At 40.3% G+C, this 20818-nt stretch overlaps 1 protein-coding gene across 3 annotated transcripts in view; it reads right to left on the minus strand.

Moving 5' to 3' along the window:
- Positions 1-20280, minus strand: part of arhgef7a (Rho guanine nucleotide exchange factor (GEF) 7a) — a 48386-nt gene extending 28106 nt beyond the window's left edge. For 2 of the 3 annotated variants that reach the window (XM_036139122.1, XM_012864375.3), the window contains exons 1-4: positions 19736-20280; positions 14569-14652; positions 698-782; positions 422-555 (exon numbers count right to left, since the gene is read on the minus strand). In XM_036139122.1, coding sequence (XP_035995015.1) covers positions 422-555; positions 698-782; positions 14569-14652; positions 19736-19900 — 468 coding nt within the window. In that variant the 5' untranslated portion in view covers positions 19901-20280. The remainder of the gene's footprint in view (positions 1-421; positions 556-697; positions 783-14568; positions 14653-19735) is intronic. The other variant, XM_012864373.3, reaches the window with a different exon arrangement.
- Positions 20281-20818: the final 538 nt, after the last annotated feature.

Here is a 20818-nt window from a genome sequence, read left to right on the forward strand (position 1 = left end):
GAATCTTCATATATATACAATGGATCAAAAAGCATACCAAAAAAATACAAAAAGAAATAGGAATGGGCATATGATGTCTTATTTACATACATAGTGATTATATATATATATATATATATATATATATATATATATATATATATATATATATATATATATATATATATATATATATATATATATATATATATATACCTACGTACCTACACATATATATGTGCATATACATGCGTGCATACATTTGTACATACATACATTTACGCTAAGATGAACAAAAAGATTAAAGTAAAATAGGGGAAATCTCTATAGTAATCCACTTAGCTGTTAGTGAAAGCCGTTTGACAGTTTCTTCTTATTGAAGTGAATGTTAAATGTTACATTTTAATGAAAAAACATTTGCTGCGCTGTGTGCAAACCTCACCAGACTTCGAAACTGGTTCTGCAGCAGCTTAGAGGATCGGCCCAGCGAAGACTGGGAGGACTGCGAGTCGAACGACTTGATGCGGAGGGCGGAAGTGTGTCGGGCGCACACCGAATCGCTGCCCACGCCGATATCTAGACACACACGGCAGAGTATAAATAAAACGGAGCCGGCATCTGCAGTCCTCCCCCACACACTGCTTGCCGTCCTTTCATAAAAAATAAAAAAAATGACCTCCTCATGTGACTCACACACAGCGCACACATTTCCACCGACCTGCAGTGACTTTATTCAGGGCCACCAGACTGCTCAGCACCTTGGAGAAGTTCAGGCCCAGCAGAAGGTCACTGGCCTCGAACGGCTGTGGATGACAGAGGACAAAACATGAGCAAATAATTAAATAACTTCTCCCCTGGGATTATTAAAGTATTTCTGATTCTGATTCATTCATCATGTATCGCAGCGTGGCAGGAGCGTGCCATCGGTTTAACCAGCGCCAGTCGCCAACTTTCCCAGTCTCTCGCAGAAGCAGAGACGGAAACAAGCAAGCTCCACGGACCCGTACATCAATCTACGAACAATCGCATCTCGCCGTGTTCCTTCTTTTAACCCAATGAAAAGCATTTCCTGTATGCATTAAAGCCCCCATGCCAACTTCCAAACTCTCTGTGGGTTTAAATGTAAAGGCAAATGTCAGATACTAAGACATAAACCAAGGAATGAATACAGACATTTTCTAATTTTAGCTGAAAGAGTAAATCACTGTTACTGAGGCCACATTCACACTGCAGGTTTTGGTGCTCAATTCCGATGTTTTACTGAATTACATTTTTTTGAGTGGTCCTTCATACTGCTAATTCAATGTGACCGCCGTCCGGGTTACAGTATGTGTGGATGGTTTCATGCACAGATACCAGAAGGACATGTCACACAACGGCACACTGTGTACGAGGCGACGGCAGATGTAATTGTTACGGTGTTCTATAACGCGTGTGTTGGGAGAGAGAAAAAAAAAAATAACTTTGCGAGTGCAGAAATAAAGCTGTGCTTTGTTTTTATTTATCTATACCAACAGCAGTAGAATAGAGTGGAGCCTGACGGTGCGAAATAGCGTTTAGCTGGCGTAAAAGGGGCTATAAAGAGATATTACACAATCAGCTGCGCATCCTCCATCCTATTTCTGTGGAGTCTTGACGAATGGCAGCTTGAGGGGCAGCATATTGGTTACAACTTCTCTGCCTTCGTCTGTTTGATACTGCGGTTTTCCTCACAACTTCCCCAATCGTCATCAGGCTGTTTTACATAAATGGCGCCTAGCTAACTGGAAAAACAACTAACCTGAAGCCCCAGGCTTTGGTTTACGCCGGGAAACCAAAGCCTGGGGCTTTTAATCCTGGGTCTTTGAATGGAAATGGGGCTAATGGTCTTTTGTGGAGACATGACCGCTGCTGATGTAGAGAAGTCAGTGTGAATCTGTAGCGAGCAACATGACCATTCAGACTGCGGAGGCTTTGAAAACTATCCGATACATATTCAAATTCATACCACATATGGAAGTGGCACAAATTAGGTAGTCTTTTTTTTCCCCTTTTCTTTTTTTTTTTTGGGTGAGAAGATCAGAATTGACTGTTCACACTGCCATTAAAAAGGCGCATATGGATCAGATATGGTGAAAGAGATTGGATTTGGGCAGGATCTGCCTCTGAACGTAGGTTTAGTTAAGTCATCTATTAATTGGTAATAACAAATTATAAATAAACACCTAAAAGGTAAAGTGAATTGCAAAAGTAGTATTCCCATTTGAACATGTCACATTTGTTCATGTTACAAACTTAAATGTATTTCAATGTGCTTTTATTTTAAACTCCAACACAAAGTAATCACTGCAAAGTGGAAGGAAAATGATGCAAAGTTTTCATATTCTTGGTGAGCTGTTTATTTCTGTTCGGCTTCCCTGAGTCAATACTTTGTAGCCCCACATTTCCCTGCGGTCAGAGCTGCAACTCTTTCAGGTCTTTACCAGCTTCTTGTTTACAAAGTAGCTTCAGCTCAGACAGAATGGATGGAGACAGTCGGGGAACAACCATTATTAGGTATTGCTACGGGCTGTTAGTTGGATTTAGGTCTGGACTTTGACTTTTGTCTTTCTAACGCAGTGAATTCATACCCCCGTATCTCCAGCTGCATGTTTCAGGTCGTCCTGCATGAAGGTAAGCCTCCGCCCCAGTCCTAAGTGGTTTGCTGCCTCTGACAGGTTTTTCATCCACAATTCCCTTGTACTTAGCTCCGTCCTCTTATCAGCTTTCTTGCTCCTGCTAATGAAAAGCATCCCCACGTGTACTGCAGAGGGGTTGGTATGTTCAGTATGATGCACACTGTTGGTTTCTCACTACGCAACTCCCCCCCACATGTAGGCCAAAAAGTTCAAATCGGGTTTCTAAGACCAGGTCACATTTTCCACATGTTTGCTGTGACCCCATGCATGGCTTGTGGCAAACTTTAAACTGTTTTCAGTCCTTCCTTCCAAACTTCCAGAACAAGATTTCGAGACACTGCACTTACAAGTCACTTCAGAAACATTGTTCTTAAAGAAAACAACATTGTTTTTTACTGTTTGTTGGTGCATATACACACATAAACTGATAGGTTATAGTAGTAAACACTTGATTGCTTTTACATCTTTGGAGAACCTCATTGCATAATATCATGTTAGCAGAGCAAAGAAAAGGCTTGTTCTAAGAAACTTAAGGTGGTGGAGGTGAAACCCTGCGAGAAACCCCGCAGACCTCAGATGGACATGTTGCCAACCCAGTACACCAACTAAACATTCTGCTGAAAGATGAATGTAATAAATGGGTTTCCAATTCAAATATTACACTCCCACCATGTTTGTTGTCTTGTCTAGGACCATTTTCCTCTGCATCATCCCTTTGCTTCAGGGAAAACGTACTTAAATGCTCCATTGTCTCCTGTTTTAGCACTGCGTGTAATAAAAATGACACGTCAATGTAGCACATCAACGTGTACACTTATGCATCAATCAACTAACCAGTGACTAAAACACAATTTTTCACTTGATCGGCTTTGATCTGCGATCACTACGTAAAAAGCCGAAGAATCCTTTTTTGTTACACGTTCAATTAAAAACGAACCCTTTTTTTGTCTTTCTCAACAGACAGAGCTTTCTCCATTTACAGCTTTGTTGTGGGTTTAACACAAATCAATATATATTAGGGATACTTGCTTTGATGCATGAATTGGGATAATGTTGTGATTCCTTCCTTGTTAGGTGGATTTAAATCCATTATCTCTATTGAGTAATCTGAACCACTTTTATCTTTTATGGCTGATGTATGCGTTTTTTTTGTTGGATTAACAAAATGTTTACACATAAGGTTGCACAATTTATATCACTGCATCGTAACAAGATCATCAGTATGAGCACCATGGCATTCTCAAGGGACTGCTTAGCTACAATATTTGGTAGACTACTGTATTTTAAATCCCATGCATTAATCTATGTGGATACTATTTGAGTCCAGTTGCACAGACATCCACTGCCCTTGATAACCATAACTGATGTCCATCCTCAGAGATGGCTGACAAAACACCAAAACATTCAGGTTAAATCACAGTTAGGGCTGCAAGATATCAGAAAAAAACGTAGTTGTCAAACAGCTGAATATTGCAACAGCAATTATGTTTAATCCACAAATGCTATTTTTCTTTTTCATCTCTGCAATTTTGCCTGTAAGCTTTAGCATCTCAGCCAAGAAAAAACACACCCGGCAACCATTCAAGCGCAGTTAAAGAACAAGCAACTGGCCAAATATACGACTGGGATGCAGAATGTGCTCCAACCAAATACTGCATCCAGGTTCTGATTGCAACGTCGGACACATTGATACTGCAACGACAATTGCTATTAGACACATTGAAACCAATATAATTTTTTAATCATTTAATAATTAAGAAGCATAAAATCATGCATTTTTTCAGCTTTAATTAAACAAGTCACTATAAATTACAACCCTGGGAAGGAAACAGCGTCCGAAATTGGAATTGGCAGGTCAGTTTGGAAAGAAAAAAGAAAAAAAAAAAGAAAAATCAAACTGTTTTTGAGTAAAACTTACTAGCACTCCAGGAGCACAAAGGTAGTTTAAAAAAAATGTGCGCCTCAGCTTATACTTGATATAACAAGAAATACACCAATTTTTACTTGATCTGCTCCGATTAGTATTAGGCAGGTCAAATACTGAGATATTTGGGTTTTTGTATTAAATGCATCAAAACCTCAGATCTCAAGCCAAACCAGAAACTGGCCAAGAAAAGCATGCTTGAGGCGCCTCTGTTGATACTAACGTAAATGACAAAACGACAATTGTAAAGGAGAACTTCCCCAAAACCCGTGGTCCTCAGACAAAAAGAAACAACTCCAAAGGCAAGAACTGAAACTCAAGCGTAAGTATAAATTATCTAGATCAGAACATGAAAATCTTGGTTAAAAAAAAAAGACAGTAGAAGGAAATGGATGTAAAATTGTAAACAGCATCTGCATGATCTTCATGACTGGTGTCCCAGTTAAGATGAATGGAAGTGATTGTATCCGCTGTTGAGCGTAACTCTCCTCCATCTTCCTCTGTGGCGACGTCATGTGATGAGTTGCTCTCCCCTCGCCCAGCGACAGGGAGTCATGAGTCTCATTCATCTTACACTCTAAACACCCATATCCTCAGGGGAATGTATCAGTGACTGTGCTTTAGTGGTTGTGGGTTCACAAAGTGTATAAGTGTATGTGCGCGCTCAAAAGCTGCATGACTTTTAGCCTTTCTCCGAGCAAGCAGATGGCAAATGGACTGAATTTATAGAGCGCTTTTCTAGTCGTACCGACCACTTAAAGTGCTTTGCGCTGTGGCAAAATTCCCCCGCGCACGCATTCATACACAGATCCGTAGGCAACTTGTGGTTAAGTGCCTTGCTCAGGGGAGGAGGAAGCTGGAATCAAAAACAACTTTCAGATTGCAGGATGCCCCTGAAGCCAAATCTACTAATTATTGGTCAGTATTAGCTAGCAGCTATAAAAGACCAACTCTAATGCTTTTTTGATTCCTATACTTGTATGTGTGTATGTGTGTGAGACAACATGGGGGATCGATTCTAAACAATGATCCCGAATTTGGAAAGTTTAGTTTTAACCTGTAGTACAGACCAAAAACTGCAGGTTTTAAATCTTAGCAGGCTCCCAGAAGTTCACCAGTCACAAGATATTTGGCATCTAGGTCCTTAACCTCAAGATATAACATATTTTTGAATATCAGATTCTGTTAATAGAATTAAAAAAGAGAGTTGAACCTCATTTTAGAGATGCATCAAGAAACTAGACGGTGACAAGCAATCGGTCGAAGTTACCCTTGAACTTATCAGTATCGGTGAGGTGTTACAAAATTAACTCAGACGAAGCAGAAACGGTGCGAGGCGGTTCTAGACAGCCTACAGAGACACGTCAGCAGTTTATTCAGACCTGCATACAGGGAGGAAGACATCAGCTGCCAGCCCTAACCCTGTTACTGCACTGCTCTGTCTCATCCTTTAGAAGAGGTTATGGAACATGCTGGATTAGAAAACGTTCCTTCAGAGAGATCAAGTTATTCCACAGGGAATAAAGACGGAGACTTTTGCCACTATGCTAACCTCACTAACGGTGCAGATCAAAGGACAGTTGTAATCGTGCTGCGTTTTCTTTTCAATTGAATAATACTTCAAAAATCCCGATGGGAAATTAAATGCAGGTGCAAGCCGTGTCATGGGGTTTCTTCAACCAGCTGCTGTAGGTAGGGATGGCTGCAGGGAGGAAGGATCTCCTGTTGCGGTCCGTCTTACAGTGGCTCTGGAGAAGCCCGTGACAAAAGACACTGTTGTTGTACGACAGTCTGAGGATGAGGACGCTCAGGTTTGTCCATAAGGTTCTTCATTTTATTAAGAATCCTTCTTTGCAGTCATCCCCAGAGGTTTGAGAGGAGTCCCGAGAACAGGGCCGGCTTTCTTCATTAGCTTGTTGAGCTGCTTTAAGTCAATTGCTCAAATGCTGCTACCACAATAGATGATGGAGGAGATCAGACTCTCTACAACAGACTTATAGAAGATCTGCAGCATCGTACTACAAACCCTGATGGACCTAAGCTTTCTCAGGAAGTACAGTCATCTCTGTCCCTTCTGGTAGACAGCTTCACAGTTGCGTCTCCAGTCCAGTCTGCTGTCCAGGTGAACACAGATGTATTTATACTCCTCCGCCACCCCCACTTCTTCTCCCAGCATCGTAGTAGTGTTGGTACCATTCCCATTCCTCCTGAAATCTACAATCAACACCTCTGCTTTCATCCACATTCAGGCAGAGATGATTGTTTCCTCACCTTGCCACAAAGCGGTCCACCAGCTCCCTGTAATCAGCTTCCTGTCCATATCTGATGCAACTAACAACTGCAGAGTCATCCAAGTATTTCTGGAGTACTTTGAAATAATAGTATAATCCTGTTAGACTGCAGTGCTGTGTAATGCTGACTGGTCTCTCTCACTCACACTGCCTGACACCGCCTCAGTTCCTAATATAATAACCGGTATTGACAGAAGGGTTTAGACACAGCTGTGATCTTGCACACACAAAAATATATATCCTGAAGTCACATTGACTTTGTACATTTTTTGATTTGTAAACAACGTATTAGTGAGCTATATGATATGCTTCCATTCTTTTTAGTTGAGTTTTATGTGTACAGCTACCTTTGTCTAATAAACTAGACGACTTGTATAGTATTTACAGATTTTCAGAAAAAGACAGCCCTGTAACTTTGTGCTGCTTTTAAAAAAGGACCTTCCTCAAATTTACAACAATCCACAGACCTTTGTGGCAGAAATATAAACACACCAAAAACTGCTATTAAATCAACATATATGAATTAAATTTAGTGCTTGTATCCAGCAGTTTCACACACAACATATACGGAAATAGCAGTGAGGTAAAAGAGCACAGTTTTAATTGAAGCCAGCAATTCTGAAGGTTTTTAAATACATTTTTGAAAAAATTAGGAAAATTAAGGATTTTTGATGTATTACACACACACACACACGCGCACACAATCTCACACACACACACAGCAAGAATTAATATATCAGCTAGAATGAGCACCAAATTGAAAGGGGTAATTAAAAAGTGACAAAGAGGAAAAATGCCCAATGGGATCTACTGGTTAAACATTGCATTATTTAAACAGTTCAATTTATCTAGTAAGTAGAAAAACATATGTTGATGTTATTTATATTTCTTAAACCGTAATCTGAATGGGCTTAAATCAGAGCTCTACATAATATAGACCAAGTCAGCTGTGCAAATGTTTTATAGCCTTTTCCCTAGACTGAAAAACACAATGGGACAGCAATTACAAGATCACCATAGCTTTTAGAGGCAACACTGCTTTCAACGACCAATTACAAACAAGCTGAAATGAAGCGTGTCTGTTGGTAAATTGAACAGCATGCCGTAGGCTTGTAACCAGTAGAAAACATGGCTAATCAACCAGCTAGGGTTTATTTGTCAATGTCCCAGTGTTATTTTACAAACAACAGAATTTCAGACAAGCTGTTCAACTTTTATTCAAGTCCTTAAATTCTGTATGCACCAAAAAAAAAACACAACAGCATCTTTAGAGGATGATCCCATTCGGGCTTATGCCCATCTTAAGCATTGTAACAACTTAGGGACTCTGTAAAAGGTTCAGCATCCAATTTTCCCCCCGTATGCAAACATTCAACAGCTTAGGATACGGTGGATGCTAGGAATGACTGCCAAACCCATGCATGTGTATGTGTTCCACAAGAACAGATACACAATATGTTGCATGCTGCCCTAAAGTATAAACCTTCCCAGCTTGGTTGCAGTGTTGTATGACGACATGTCAATATCGCCAGGCAGAAGTAATAAAAAAAAATTCTTTGCCGTTTCTTTGAGTTGGAGGGACCCGGTTGGCAGTGTAAACAAACATTTGACGCATCTTTAACCCCTTTCTTTCTTCTTATTTGCAAAGTAAAAGCATTTCCTTCTTAAAGCACAATAAATAATGGCTAATAAAGATAAGTGAGGTATTAAGAGTGACTAAACTGACAAGCTCAGACTCGTCTCTCGTTCTCCGGCATCGGAGTGAGGAATGGATCCTCTGAAGCAGGTTAGGAAAACAGTGCAACACCCAAAGGTGACTGAATGTGCTAATCAATAGAGAAATGCGCGTTTACCTCTCTGTGGTATTACAGCAAACCACTGTCATCAAAAGGTCACATTTCACACCATAGTCAAACAAAAACTGCAATTTTTGCCATGTTCTTATTTATTTATACACATTATTTAATTTTACTTTGAAACAAACAAAACCAATCTACCTGATTTTAGGACAGCGGTTCTATTAAAAAAAAGCCAAATAAGTGAGTTTCTAAGTACAGGGTTTATACAGGAATGAGTAACTCTAATTTAATGCTCTTTTAATGCCATCAACAAGTACCCGACCGTCTGATTTCCCGACGTTAGTGGCGGTAGAGCTTGCTCCAGCTTCTGCTGTGCTGTTTGTGCTGGTTGCAGTAGCTACTGACGTGACTGCGTTGGTTACAGAAAAGTAACTTGACATTGTTAGCTGTTGTCTGCCCCTTGCAGCTGATCTGTGGCTGTCCACAGTGGTGTAGTGGTCCCTGGAGAAGTTGGTATACTCTTAATGTTTGCCCTTTTAGACGCAGCTCAGAAAAATGCCGTTATAGAAACGATGACATGTAACACTGCTCTATTTAGTTTAGACAAAAATCCATCAATAGGGTTTACTCATTTTAGCCTAAAATATTTAGGCTAAAATATTTAGATAAAAATATTTTCTTGATCTACTACTTGAGGTGTGAAAAATACTGTTGTCTCTTTATTTTTTCCAGCTTCTGGCAGGTAATGTAAAATTCTCTTTGGTTTATATTGAAGGAATTCCTACACTACATCCAGAATCAACATTTCATTACTTTACTCTAGGTTTTTCAATATAGACCTAGATGATAAGGCATTTGGAAAGCCCTGAATTGAATGAGAAAGAGAATCTATAGAAAGAGGTAAAGGTAATGACGAGGAGAACATCAAAACTCAAATCACTTTGTCTTTGCAAATCATGAATTGTCAAATATACCAGTTGAAACACCCAAAGAACTGTTGATCCGGTTGATTTAGACCCCCTGGCAATGAATGTTTAGCCCCAATTTTGGCACGCCAAACAGGTTTTGAGCGTGCGCGTGTGATGTTTAAAGGCTGAATACCTGTCTCACTGCGCACTCAAACAAAAGGCACAAATATTCCTCCAGAAGTTGGTATACTGAATGATGACTGAAAAATAAGTGGGTATACGGCGCATACCCGCGTATACCCAGGACTACACCACTGCCTGTCCGACTTCATGTGAGATCGTAAAGCATTAATACCAATTGTGTAAAGCTTAATTTTTTTTACAAACACTGCAAAATCCTTCATCATCTTTACCATCGACAGTCCCGAATTCCTCGTTTCCCACCCACTTTTGTTGAAATCTGCATTTTCCCCATTCTCTATCTCTTTCTCCGCCTCGAGCTTCTTTTCCGAACATCGTAAAAACATATGGTTTTACGATCAACTGGAAGCAGTTCAGCGTGTTTGGTTCCACGCAAACACGCGGAAGCAGTTATATGTGATATAATATCTCTGACAAAACTGTTTTTATGAACGTATTTTTTTAGAAAAAAATAAGGCATTTTAAGTGCCACCGATAATCACATTTAATTAATTTTAAATGGCAATTAAGGCCTTAATTTAAAAAAAATAATAATTTAATGACTTAATGATTTTTAATGACCCGCGGAAACCCTGAAGTATCTTCAATGACCAATTGGTCAAAATATGAAAATCAGCAGTGTTGAAGTTCACTTAGGTCACTATGATAGCATTAGCAAGCGGCTGTAAAGACATGCTGCTGAAGAATTTGATTTTGGTTTATCTGGTCTCACTGTATTGCCATACAATCTGAGAACAATCTTTAAATACAAAATCATCAGCACAACAGAAAACCCAGCTCAACAACATAAAAATTAGTCTAAGCTAATCAAGCCACAAGAAAGAATTAAAAATAAATGGGTGGTCCTTAATTTCTAATAAAAGCAGAACAAATGGTGCATTCATTTGTTAATAGAAACACACCAAACTAGGTTTTACCTGCAAATACTAATTTCCAGTTTGTTTTGAGAGCTGAACTGCTGATCCAGATTTTTTAGGGCCCTTAAGGCATATTACATAAAATTAATTTTTATTTCAACAATTAAATGTAACACACAACGACATAAGATATGTGAAGACAAATACATGCAAGAAAAAACAAAAAAAAGTATTTAAATTTATGTTAATTTATTGTGCTTAAAGAACGAATTAGGAACATCCTTACAAAGTTGAATGTGACCAAAATATTGTAACGATGGTCCTTTTAATGTTATCGTTTTGGTAATTGTTTAGAGCCAAAATTAAAATTTAACAAAACTTTAAACTGTAGTCAGACACTAAAGCATATGCCTCTAACCTGTATTTGTGTTTTTTTTCCCTGTTTGTTGTTTGTTGATGTACTTATCGACCAAAGATTACCAGATTAAAAGTGAAGCGAAAATTTAAGAGGGAGCTCATCACTGTAAAATTAGGCATTTTAAAGTGCATTATATAGACATTTTCAATATGATTTTATAAAATAAATGCAAGATATGCTTAAAATCCTGAGTTAAAAAAATATCCCGTAATGGGGTGAAGGTAACTACCCGCAGGCACCAAAGAAGACATGGAAACAATCAAGAGCTCTTCCTGTGGTCAAAACTACAGGAGGTTAAGAGGTCAGCATAAGCAGCTGCGCAAGTGCCAGGCACAGAGACTGAACCAAGCATTCAAATTAAACACATAACATTTATATACTCTGGCAACGTATGCAAACAAGAATATTAACTCTATTAACGGCAAGCTGGCAGAGTTTCAAAAGCGAAGAATCATTACCTCTGCCTTTTCCATATTACAAGCATTTCCTCTTATCTGCCACCAAAGCCAACAGAGGTCGGAGCCAGCAGAGCTCTGAATGCTCATTCTGGCTCTACAGACGCTGAGCGGCGGACTGCCAAGACACAAATTACTGTAATCCTGCTTTGCCGACCTCACTAAAACAAGGTCACACATATCTGATCAAAACCTTGCATGCGAGAACTCATGAAGTGTAAAAGACTAAGAGATGACGACAGTATGCAAAGAAAATAGTGCTTCCAGCAGTAAGATGGACTTGATTTGAGATTATGACAGTATGACAACTTTAGGGGGGAATAACACAATTTTGTGGTATTTAGACAACATTTAAAAGAATGTGGTTTCTCTTTCTTTGTTTAAAAAAAGAAAAGTAGAATTATGGTTCTCAAGGAGAATTTTTTTTTAAATATGCTAGAAACGTTATTTTATTGTAAGTGTTTATTGTGCAGAATATGATCTGTTTTTGCTGTTCTGCCCTTTACAGACAACAAGCTGGCATTAGTTGGTTAAGGGAGAGATATCATGCCAAATTCACTTTTTTTTTTAGCCCTTAAATACATTTAATTGTGTTCTTGTTTGAATGTGGTCTGTCCAGGTGCTGTGTAGATGTCCTTATATTCTTTTTTGGGTCATATTTTTATAGCTGTTCAGTTTTCTCTGTTCTCTTCTTACAGTTTTTTGAACAATTACGTCACTGTATACACCGCAGAAAGCTGCTAAACAAGGTCAAGGACTTATGGCTTACCAATTTCGCGGATCCGCCATTTTTTTTTCCTCTGGGCAATTTTGTTGTCCAAGCTGGACGATGCCAAAGCTACGGGTGGATACAAGAAAACGTTTGGCTGTTCATTACACCGTCCTCCAGCATACTACAAGAATGGCCGATTGGGTGGAGTGGAACCACTGAGCTATATTATACACTGGAGGGCTGATTTTGCCAAAAAACTGAAGTCACTGGCCGCCATCTTGCTACTCCCTACTCTCACAGAATCCCATAGGATTTGGTTGCAACAACAAGCAGTTTTGTGGCTGTGTGAAAACGTTTCACAGGTAATTCTACAGTCAGTGGATGTACTAACACTATCAACTACTAGGAAATTAGAAGCTGAAATATTTTACATGTTATTCATATTAAGTATAGATATATGTATATATAAGTATATGTATATGTAAATATGTATACATATGTATATATGTAAATATATGTTTTTGTATATTGTTATTTATACATGTATAAATGTTATATATATATAAATAAATAAAATGCAAAATATTTCAGCACATGACTTTCTCAGTACTTCATAGTTTTAGAACATAACATAAAAGTATATGGCATTTGACATTTTAAAAGTTTTAAGCCCCCCCTGAACATGAGAAAGTCCTCATTATTCGATGCAGTAGCGGACGTATTCCCTAGTTACTGGGGGGAAATAGGGAGTACCAATATGGTGGCTGGTGGCGAACTATTAGCACTCCAGTGTATAATATAGCTCAGTGAGTGGGGGGAGGGGCAGGGTGTGAAGCCCACCTCTTGATTTAAAGAGACAGGACCAAAACGAGTTGCTCTCAGATGCACCTCGGAACAGGGACAAAAAGGTGGAATTTGGGGGTAAATTAACGAGGAATTCAGACCAAAGAATTGCAGCTCCACTTTATATAGACCACAGCTGAATGATTTCAATGTGAAAAGGAAGAACTGAAAAGCACGACATGTCCCCTTTAAATGTGTCAGGTTATCTGCTTGTATGGCAAGCCTTCAGGCCGCTGTTAACAGTTGCCCGAAGCAACTCTTGCCTATAGCAAAATGAAAACATCATTACCTTAAGAAGAGTTATAGTTTTAGTTTCATCTTTCTTGAAAGTGAGGGGAAAATTGTAGCCGCCTTCTTTCAGCCAGCTGACCGATGCGCTCCATTGCTAAGTTCAGCCACAGAAAACTGTGTTCACTCCTCAACCACTACCATCTCTTTTTTTTTTTTTTTTTTTTTAAAAAGTGACTTTGAACAGGACACACAGGACCTTGTAACCCCTTAAAACCTCGGTGTAACAAGGGATGAGATACAGAGTCACATCAGCAGAACCCTGCAGATTATTTCTCAAACAGCGCTTGTCAAAAACCCCTGGCTTCGTAGCAGGCCGGAACAAAGACCTTTACCACTGCAACGATGACACGCTGCCCTTAGCTCCTCTCGCATTTGGTGTGTTGTCAACTTTTAATTTGCATGTTTCACCAACTCAGTGTGACAGGGCCCTGTGCAGCCCTGGCTCTTCTTGCTCAGTGGCCGGAGGCTCTGCACGGGGAGAGGCAACGCTGGGGAACACTGAGCTGCATTGTCAGACTGGTTCAATGACCCATCTATGCACTGGCCAATACACAGAGATAAACAACACCCTGTCCTTAATTTGCTTTTTTAGACTGCGGTAGCACTCCCATTGGCCTCATTTACAGAAAACCAAGCGCGGTCCTATCTGGATCTGCACCTCACAGGTCACACTTTCAAATGGTAAAGCCATTATTAAAAAAGTTAGAGAAGTCCCAGTTACTTTTTTTTTTTTTTTTTTTTTTTTTTTTTTAAGCCTTTGTTCACAGCCACAGCTGCAGGGTGGAAGACGATCCACAATGGCCAGAGTGAACTGCTAGGGACAATAAAGCCGCGCACCAGCCCCCCTGGACAAAGCTTTGCATTCATTTAAAACGCGTAAACATTAACCAGACGCGTCCAGATAGAACAGGAGAAAGCAAACAGACTCCGTTTTAAACCTTGCATGTAAATCACTTGCAGCCCTATCGGGTGTGTTTGGTTGCGGAAAGCTCTCTCAGCCGGGCTGTAGGGGATTGTTCTCGGTAGCAAACTCACTCCTCCTCCCCCCTTTTTTTTTTCTTCCCTGTCAGGAGCTCCAAGCGATCAGCTCCACAAGCGCAGCGCCTTTTTTTTGTATCCCTCCTGTCCTTAACCAAAACCCAAACATGCAAACTCAAACGTTTCTGGAAAGCTGCTGTGTGCGGACATGTGGTGCAGAAGAGCGAAAGGTTAAGCTTGTCTTTTACTACTCACCTCGACGCGGAACGACGTGCAGCCCTTGAGAAACTCCTTTATGTTGCTCAGACACTCGCCGTCGTTCTTCGGTTCTGGATAGGTCTGGAACAACAACAAAAGGCACCGAGACGGTGATTATCGAGGGGGGACTGATCCTCTCCACGCTGCTGGCAAGCCGCTGTTCACTTTGCGCTCGTTTGTGAATCTGGAAGCTTTAAAGTGTCTTCTCTCCTTTTTTCCCCCCCAACGCGCATTCTACGGTTTCTGTGCGCATTGGGCCCGCGGCTCCTGGAGCTCTGCTGCTCTCAAAGGAGGCTGGAAGCGCTCTGTTGAGGAAATGACGTTGCCAAATAGGGATCCCCCACCAATGATGATGATGATGATGCAAGACTTTTACAAAAAAAAAAAAAAGAAAGAAAAAAAAAAGGTAGAAATAACATAGACAACGTTTTGGACTATTAAGAAGTACCAACATAATACTACAATGTATTTGACAAATGCACCACTGTGCCCTAAATCTAGTTTTAACCGCGCATGTTACCGCTGTAGCCCAGACACACGCAACTTTGAGGGAAATGTGAAAAATTCAGAATGAAATGTTTTCAACTCCATCGCTAGAGATGTGTTTCCCCTGCAGGAACCTGGGTCCTTTCATAGGGTCGTTCTATTTTTGTTTATCTTCTTCTGATACAACATAAGTACAAAATGACTATAACAGAGCATAGGAGAAATAAGCATTATAGGTTTCCTTTAACTTTTCTACAAGTAGTTTTTTTTTTCATTTTAGTTCATTTATTTATTTATTTAGTGCTGTTTGCTTATTTTTGCAAGAACGGACCAGACCGAAGGCCATTTCACCCCTTTTTGCCAGTTTGTAACCTCATTTAATCCCCTAATCTCTAATTTGATCATATAACAATGTAAGAAATCGTTTATTGTACCATATTTCCATTTATTTAGGGTTTTTTTGGTCATTTTTTTTAGACCGTTGACAAATGTAAAATATGACAGCAAAATAAACAACTTACACCCTACTAGTAGATATTGTTTATTAGACTTACAAAACTTAATTTGCTTACTGCAGATTATGAGTTGGTGGGTGTTTGATCAGGAAAAGTCCTGTGGCAGATGCAGGCGGGGTTTAAAATGACCAAAACAAAACTGGTTAAAACCATACAAGCCAATTAAAACCATCTCTTATTATCTCATACAATCAGGAACTAAAGGAACATGCTCACTGATATGATGTGCTGTATGAGCGGCAGTTTTGAGATACAGATTAGCAGATTAATGCATTTTATAGGTGCATAAACTATGTTGGATTTTGAGGTTGGAAGTTGTCAAGAAACCTTCAAGCTTGTGAGAAGAAAATCCAACGTATTGAAGGTTTTTCTGACTTGGAAGTGCAAAACTTCAGATGAATGCACCTAAAGTAGTAAATAAATGGGAGGAATGACGACTGTTTCCAGTTCATACAGCAGCAAAACTGCCATACTGGAATATCGGCAATTTCTAATCCAATAGTCATTTCCAGTCACTGTGGTTTGTCTTTATTTCTAAAGCTTCATAAGATGCTTAAGGCTCTAAGTTTTATGGTAAAACCTACAAACACAACAGGCTTGACAGTGAGTGAACAATATTTAGGTGGGACAAAAGAATAAAGTCCTGAACATTTTTACAACAATAAATCATAATAAAATGAGACGACAACAACATCCATCACTTTTAAGACCAACTGTTTCTTCTAAACTGCGCGGGGAATCATCTAAAGATCTCATTTTGATGAGTGCAGCGCACTACAGACAAAAGCTTGTTTCTCATGTATAATCTGACAATAGTTGTCACAATTCTCTCCACCCATTAAGTCAGTCCCAGCGATGAGCGAAATATTATAATGAAGTATATCAGTCCTTCAGTCTAGACACGTAATACATCGCAAAACTGAATAAAGAAAAAACAAATCTGATAGTCTGTGTCTGTTACGATGATTTTCCAAAGTAATTTGCGTCAAGGTTTTCTTTAGGTTTCTAGGACATGTTAAATGGGCCATTGTGCCTGTGACATCCATGGCTGCTATTTTCTTTAATTCCACCAGCTCTACCCATTATTCCACGATTTATAATTATGGCGTTCATATGTACTGAGATCCAACATGGCTTTGTGCGCACTCACAGGAGAGGTGACTCATCTTGTGCATGTATGTAAGACTTAGACATGCAGGGTTTATTGGGAATATGGTATACCAAGATTTTAAAGAGTTACAATTTCAAAATGGCAAAGGTCTTTCATTATACCATTTATATTGTCTAAAGGCTTTTATTTAATTGATTAAAGGCTAGAAAAAGGGATGATTTGCCGGTGTTTTCTTCTCAATAAGGTTTTCCCTCCTTAACCTGTTGCCACACACAGCCAGTCAGTTGAAAGAAAGCTACTTCACTTTCCCCTGCATCCACCTGTGTTACTCTATAAGGAGCAGATATAGCTAAGAGGAAAAACATTCGGCACAATGTGCACACATCTCCCTTGGCAGATGCGGATAGGCACAAAATGGTCAAAACGACACAAATGAGAAATGAGAAAAAAGGTGCAATTACCAACCCTCAGGTTAAGGAGTTCGTATACAAGCTGATGACAGTCTGTTTCTCAGCATTTTGTTCTTTCAGATTCTACAGGGACATGTTTGCTGATATATGTTGTGTGTCGAGCATTTAATGAGACACAAGCCTTCAGATGGCCAGTTTAATGTCATTAACTTAGCTACATGTCCAGCCGTGTTACACACTTTAGTTTCACACAGTTTAGTTTTTCATGCTATTTTCTTGTCAACAGCATGAATCCATGATTCTTTTATTCAAAGTTATTACGCAGTGAGAACCTCATACCGGACCAGGCCATGTCAGATCCAGAGATTGATATTATCGTTATCAGGCTGCACAGTGGCGCAGTTGTTAGTACTGCGGCCTGGCAGACAGATGGTCCTGGGTTCAATTTCCAGCAGGGTATTGCATGGTCTCCCTGTGGACACGTAGGTTCTCTCTGTTAGGTTAATTGCCTTAGGCTTGAGTGTGTGTTTTTTTCAGATGTTTTTTCTCAGATGTTCTATGATGGATTGGAGACCTGTTCAGGGTGTAACTTGCCTGAGGTCCAATGGTTGCTGAAAATAGACACCTGTCCCCTGCCCTGGATGGGATGATGTCGACGAGCCTCTCACCATTAACATCATAATCTCAAGATAAAGATGAAAATAACAGGAGGCGTTGGATGACTTTAGACTACCTGTGGCAACGATTTTAATGACCTTGTACAGGTGCACTTCCCCAGCGTACGGCCCTTTGCTCTGTGTGGTTGTATTTCCCTCCACTCTCTCCTCCTGTCTACATACTGTCTAGCATCATGTTGAAGACGCTAGAAAGGAGAATCTGATGGAGGCTGGAAAAGACTTGAGACTTGGATCAAGGTTCACCTTCTAGCGGGACATTTACCCTAACTATACAGCCATACCCAAACTGGAAAGGTTGAGGTTAGGGCATCTTGATTTCAGGAAAACCTTTCATTTCAGTACTACTAATAAATATTATGCGGACAACATGAATTCAAATTAACCCAAAATTTCCCTAGCTATGTTTCCTCATGTCATAATATCTTCACCACTCTTTCTGAGCTTTAGTATTTTAACTACTAGAAGTATACAGGAGTGAGAATGTGTTAATACATGTCATAGAGGGTCGTGAAAAATAAGCCCATTAGCTGCTAAGGACTATAGGGAGTGTTGTTGTTGGTGGGCACAATCAACAGTTTAAAATTGGAGAGATCATATCTTGTTTGTCTGTGTGTTATGTGCATTTATCTGCAATCTGAGCCAACATCTGCCTCATCAGGATTTCATCATGGTGACACATAATGACAATAAAGCTTCTTGATTCTTGAAAGTCAATCCAAGAGGCCAAATATACAACTTGCATGCCGAATTTGCACGCATGACATTTCAAACAAATTATCCAACCATATATTATACTGTCTTTTGTAATTGTGATGTTGCACAAAGGCATATAGCAATGCGTATTCCAATGTGATTTATTGTGCAGCCCTGGTTTAGATCAAGGTATATTCATTTAAACAACACCATTCATGTTAGAGTGGCCTTGCTAAAGTCCAGACCTACATCCAGTAGACCATCTGTGGCAAGGCTTTAAAACTGATGTTTACCTACATACCCCCACCATCCAATCACTCTGATCACATTTTGCCTTTCAAGCCTGCAGATGCACCACTGGTAAAGACAAATCTGAAGAAAAAAAAGCATGCAGCTGATACTGCAGCAGAAGGTAGTTCTATAAGTATTGACTCAGTGTTACTGCGCATAAATGCATTCTATAATTTTCAGATTCTTATTTGTAAAAAAAAAAAAGAAAAACGAAAAGCAATAAATAAACAAACCATACCCCTTTCCTTACCCTTCACAATCATGGACTACTTTAGTGTCGGTCTAATGAACCCCAATAAGATGTGCAGCATCAAGGCTGATGCCACACTGCACTGTTTCTTTAAATTGGGAGAAGAGCCGATCTCTGCCCGTGTGCACCTCTGCTGTCAATGGCGGCCCATTCCTACTGATGCTCTGTGTACACATAACATCCTATCATCCCTTACTGATCCCCCCCACGGGCCCACAGCGTGTGTACCAACATGGCATGCAAACCATGGATTATGTTATAGGCTACAGGCTTTCACAGCTGGACGTTTTTTTTGTGTGTTTTTTTTTTTAAATATGATAACAGGGTTTAAACGTAATGCATTTGCGGCACCACTGCAAAACACTACAAAGCGCCTATTGGATCTAAGACTTCCTGATAATGTCGATGAACGTGAAGCAGCCTTATTTATGGCAGATCAATAGGAAACAGGCGAGCGTTTCTGTTTTTTTTTTTTTTTTTTTTTTTTGTAAATACAAGCTGACACGGGGCAACATTATGCGCAAGCTGCTATGGCAGACAATAACAAGAGCCGCCGTTGACCTACAAAAGAAATGCTCTCATGGATCAGTGGACAAAAAGAGAGGCCAGACAACAAACCGCCGCGTCGGTGTCACGGACGTGGACCGACGCGCCGACGGATGCACGGGCCGTGCGGCTGGGAGGAGGAGGAGGGGGAGTAGGAGGAAGAGGAGGGGATGAGTGGCGCTTACTTTCTCCGTGGAGCCCGGGCTGAGCCGCTCCAGGAGCTTACAGAGGACCACCCCATCCTTCAGGGAGCTCTGCAGGAAGGCTTCGGGATCCGAGATGGTCTTCTTCGGCGACTCCAGCACCCCGAGCGTGATCAACCACGTAACCGTCTGCTCCGCCGAATTCATGTCCGGCCCCTGTAGCTACAGATCCGTCTCAACAAAGAGGCTGCAGTGGAGTGTTTGACAGCTCACCGCCCCGGCTATGCTGTCATCTGTGCGTTACAATATCATCACCATTAATCCTCTGGAGAAAAAATAAAAATGTAAAAAAAAAAAAAAGATGCAAACGGTGAGCCGGGGGAGGATGGCGGAGAGAACCCCTATATGGTCGGCTGGATGCGGATGGTGACGGCTGATTAGTGGAAATTTAGCTGCTCTCTCTCTCCCTCTCTCTCTCCTTCTCTCTCTCTCTTTCTCTCTCCCCCTCTCTCTCTCTCTCACTGGATGCTCCGTTTCCAGTCCGTCTAACCTGGAAAAGCTGTCAGAACAGCGGCTGGGCCGTGACGCGCTGAAGCGGCGGACCGCATACATATGCGCGTCGCAAGCGCCAGCCGCTCGTCTATTGGATGGGGACAATATATGGAGCTAAAACGGTGACAGCTTGCAGTGTTATCGAAAAGAGATCTGGCATTGTAAGATCAAACATTGACAAAGCAAACATTGACAAATCACTTGCAGTGACATCGAAAAAGAGATATGGCGTTGAAAAATTAGACATTGAAAAGTCCAAACATTGAAAATACAAATATTGTAAAGTCAAACATTGTTGGAAAGTAAGAACTTATGATGATGTTCTCATTTTACACTGCAGCTTTTATTCAATGAGAGATGTTTTCAGTGTCACTGCAGAGTTCCTTCAGCTACCATGTCATTATAAGCTGGCACTGTTTTGCCGTTGGGGGCGGAGCTAAATTCAAGGCCCCTTCACCTACCTGCTGTCACTGGTTTAGCTCCATGTTACCACAATTATAAGCTGTATAAGCTAATGAAGATTATATTAATGAAAATAATACCCTTTCTTGTGGTCAAGCAGCGGTACAGTCC

This window comes from Fundulus heteroclitus, chromosome 7 (assembly GCF_011125445.2).
Source record: "Fundulus heteroclitus isolate FHET01 chromosome 7, MU-UCD_Fhet_4.1, whole genome shotgun sequence".
Taxonomy (NCBI): domain Eukaryota; kingdom Metazoa; phylum Chordata; class Actinopteri; order Cyprinodontiformes; family Fundulidae; genus Fundulus; species Fundulus heteroclitus.